The sequence below is a fragment of the Pteropus vampyrus genome, unplaced genomic scaffold (assembly GCF_000151845.1).
Source record: "Pteropus vampyrus isolate Shadow unplaced genomic scaffold, Pvam_2.0 Scaffold89, whole genome shotgun sequence".
In the NCBI taxonomy this organism is placed as follows: domain Eukaryota; kingdom Metazoa; phylum Chordata; class Mammalia; order Chiroptera; family Pteropodidae; genus Pteropus; species Pteropus vampyrus.
The window spans coordinates 5,481,621-5,484,548 of record NW_011888870.1 but is presented as its reverse complement, the minus strand read 5'-3'; the positions used below and the strand labels follow the sequence as shown (position 1 = coordinate 5,484,548).

The window sequence follows — 2,928 nt, the reverse complement described above, 5'->3', positions numbered from 1 at the left end:
AATGCTACCTAATGCAGTCACTTCCGGTAGTGCAAACAAGAAGATGAATAAATAAGATCTTGGGAAAATGTCATGAGAAAGAAGAGAAGGGATAATGTAGCTCGCCAGTACCTCACTGCTTTTCACAACAAGGGTTCTCTCTGGCTTCTCATGGTCATCAAATTCTGGTTGCCAGACTGATTCTTCTAATTCCAGATCTAAAATAATTTCTTGAATTCTTATATTTTTTTCCTTCACACGTGCAATTTCAAATTCTTTTTGTTTATATGCGGCATCAAACTCATTATTAAAAACAGTTTTTACCTTGTAAATGATATCCTGAAATATCAATATGTTATTGAAAACACATTACTTATTATATCATTATATCTTTACTAGTAACATGATCCCACAGTTTTACTTTCCCCCTAAAGTCATTTACGAGTTATCAGTAAATTAATCTTTATAAAATACTGTTTATATTAAGTCATTTTTTGGCTCAATAATCTACAGTGACATCTCACCATGAGCAGGATTAAGGCAACAACTGTTACAACTTACTTCCCAAAATGTAAGTTGTAACTCAATATGCAGCTATGTTGATAAAAGCTGAAATAAGTGATAAATAGTTGGAAGTTCTTTAGGCTATTCTCTCTACTTTTGTGTATGTTCTAAGAAAAAAAAATCCATCATAAATATTTTAAAAGCAATATGTAGTATTTAAATTGGGAAATGTCTTTTCTTTGGAACCATGTCTAGGGGAGATGTGAGGAAGAGATGGCCTGTATTGGAGAATCTTCCAGAGGAGCACAACCACACACAATATTCTTCCTCTCTACAGTCAGGTCATTCTCAGTTAGGTAGGTGACACAGGCTGGCTAGTTGGAGCGGCCAATTACTAAAGTGGCAGTGGGTCTAATTGGATTGTCCTTACCTCTGCTGATAAGTAGAACATGGATCAACTCAAAGTAGCCGTTATTTTGCCATCAGAGTTCAGTCTATATATCTATCCTGAAGATTAAACCATTAAAGCAGGGGGGATAAATGATCTTAACAGCTGGCACCAGAAAATTTCTCTTGGGCTGACATTACTTTTTGTAGGAAAATGCCTTAATAAAGCCACTGGAAAGTGAGATCTTGAGGGTGTGGGTCAGCAGAAGCTGAGCAACAAGAGATAACTAAACAGCTTTTATTATAAATGCACAGGAATTTCAGAGGCTGAAGGAGAAGAGAAAAAGGCAGGAAGAGAGAGCAGAGTAACATGGGAGGAACTCAAATTGCAGACATGACTGAAGGACTTTCAAGATCAAGAATGGCCAATATTAAATTTCAAACTATTTGCATTGGTGCAATCTCAGTCACTGAATTTTAAAAAATCTTCAGTAGGCATACACAGATATGTTCTGAGACTGCCTTGAAGGACACTGCACCTTAGAGAGGAAATTGTATTTCTCCAGGTTAAAGGGATAGATAAAGCAATCACATCTTGATCATACAACGAGGTTCTAATTGACATCTGAGTTACCTAGAAGATGGCATTCAAGGGTTTCTTTTATCTTTGAGCTTACAGAAGATCTGAGTAGAATAATGATTTGTTTGTGGTGTCTGCCAGTCTAGAGTATTTTTTGGAAAACCTGTTATCACAGAACTCAGTCCAAATGGATGAAAGTAACTCTTGAACACAAGCTCTGTTGAAATAACATGGACACTAGCAATCTAGATATTTCTCTGTGTACTTTAAAGTCATCTTTTGGGTAAAGGGAATCAAATATATAGTAGCTGAAGGAAACGACTCTGGGGGGTAATCACACAATAGAATATACAGATGTCAAATTATAATGTACACCTGAAAATTATATAATTGCATTAACCAATGTTACCCCAATAAACTTAAAAAAAAAAACAAACACCATTTGATTGGCATTAGATTTCAATTTGAGCCTTTGCAAGACACCTCATGAAGATTTTTAGAGATTTTCAAGGATAAAGAAAAAAATTCACCCACTTTCAGTAATATAATTTGGTCGATTTTCTCTTCTCTGGAATGAAGTTCCAGTTGGCTTGACAACAACGAGGTATGTACCCCAAAATCAGTACTCAGACTGCCAAGCAGGTAATTGGGCAAACTAGTATCTTTTTCTGCCACATCTTCTTCCTCTTCTTCATCCTCCTCTTCATGATGCTTTTTAGACAAGGTAATTGCTGACTGAACCTCTACAATTTCCTTCCGTATCTAGGAAAACATGAAAACATGACATGGAAGTTATGCAATAATAAGAATTTTCTAAAGGGCAATTTTGTGAAAACTTAATTATTTCAACAATCATTTTAATTTGTTGTCTTGTCAACGACTGAATTCAAAGTGATGGATAGATCCTGAAATTGCTACAGAAGAGAGTAAAGCTTCAGAAACTGATAAACTGCGGATAAACCAAAAGAGTAAAAATTGTTCTTGATAGTATGTAATAGTTGCATTTTGCTGTCAGGATGACAGCTGCTTGTTAATATTCTGAGTCTTTGTTTGGTACTTCAACATTAAAAGTATACCTTTTTTTTCATATTTCACAAAGGAATTTGTTCACATAGGACTGGTGGATGTAGGTTAAGAAGAATTAAGTAAACCTTCATTTTATCATTCAGAAAAAGAATGGATGCAAGATTCTGGCCAAAGCAAAATTATGCCAGTGGGGCAGTGGTTTTTTGGTTTTTGGTTTTCGGGTTTTTTTTTTTTTTTTTTAGTAGTTTTATAGAAACTGCTGCTTTATTAAAAAAAAAAAAAAGGCTGGAATTGCTTTAGGAAAACCATAATTCCATCAAAACAGATACTACTTAATCTTTGGTCAATTATCTTAAAATACAATCCCTAGAGATAAGAGAAGATAAACAAAGTATAGGTAGATGAAGATAACTTCTGATCAGGACAAGAACAAAACCTCAAATCTTATTTTA

At 34.6% G+C, this 2,928-nt stretch overlaps 1 protein-coding gene across 1 annotated transcript in view; it reads right to left on the bottom strand.

Annotated features, from left to right (window-relative positions):
- The window catches only part of CFAP43 (cilia and flagella associated protein 43), an 86,402-nt gene that overhangs the window by 18,890 nt on the left and 64,584 nt on the right, over positions 1 to 2,928 (bottom strand). The window contains 1 exon segment of the mRNA XM_023532723.1: positions 112 to 318. Within this exon segment, the coding sequence (XP_023388491.1) occupies positions 112 to 318 (207 nt within the window).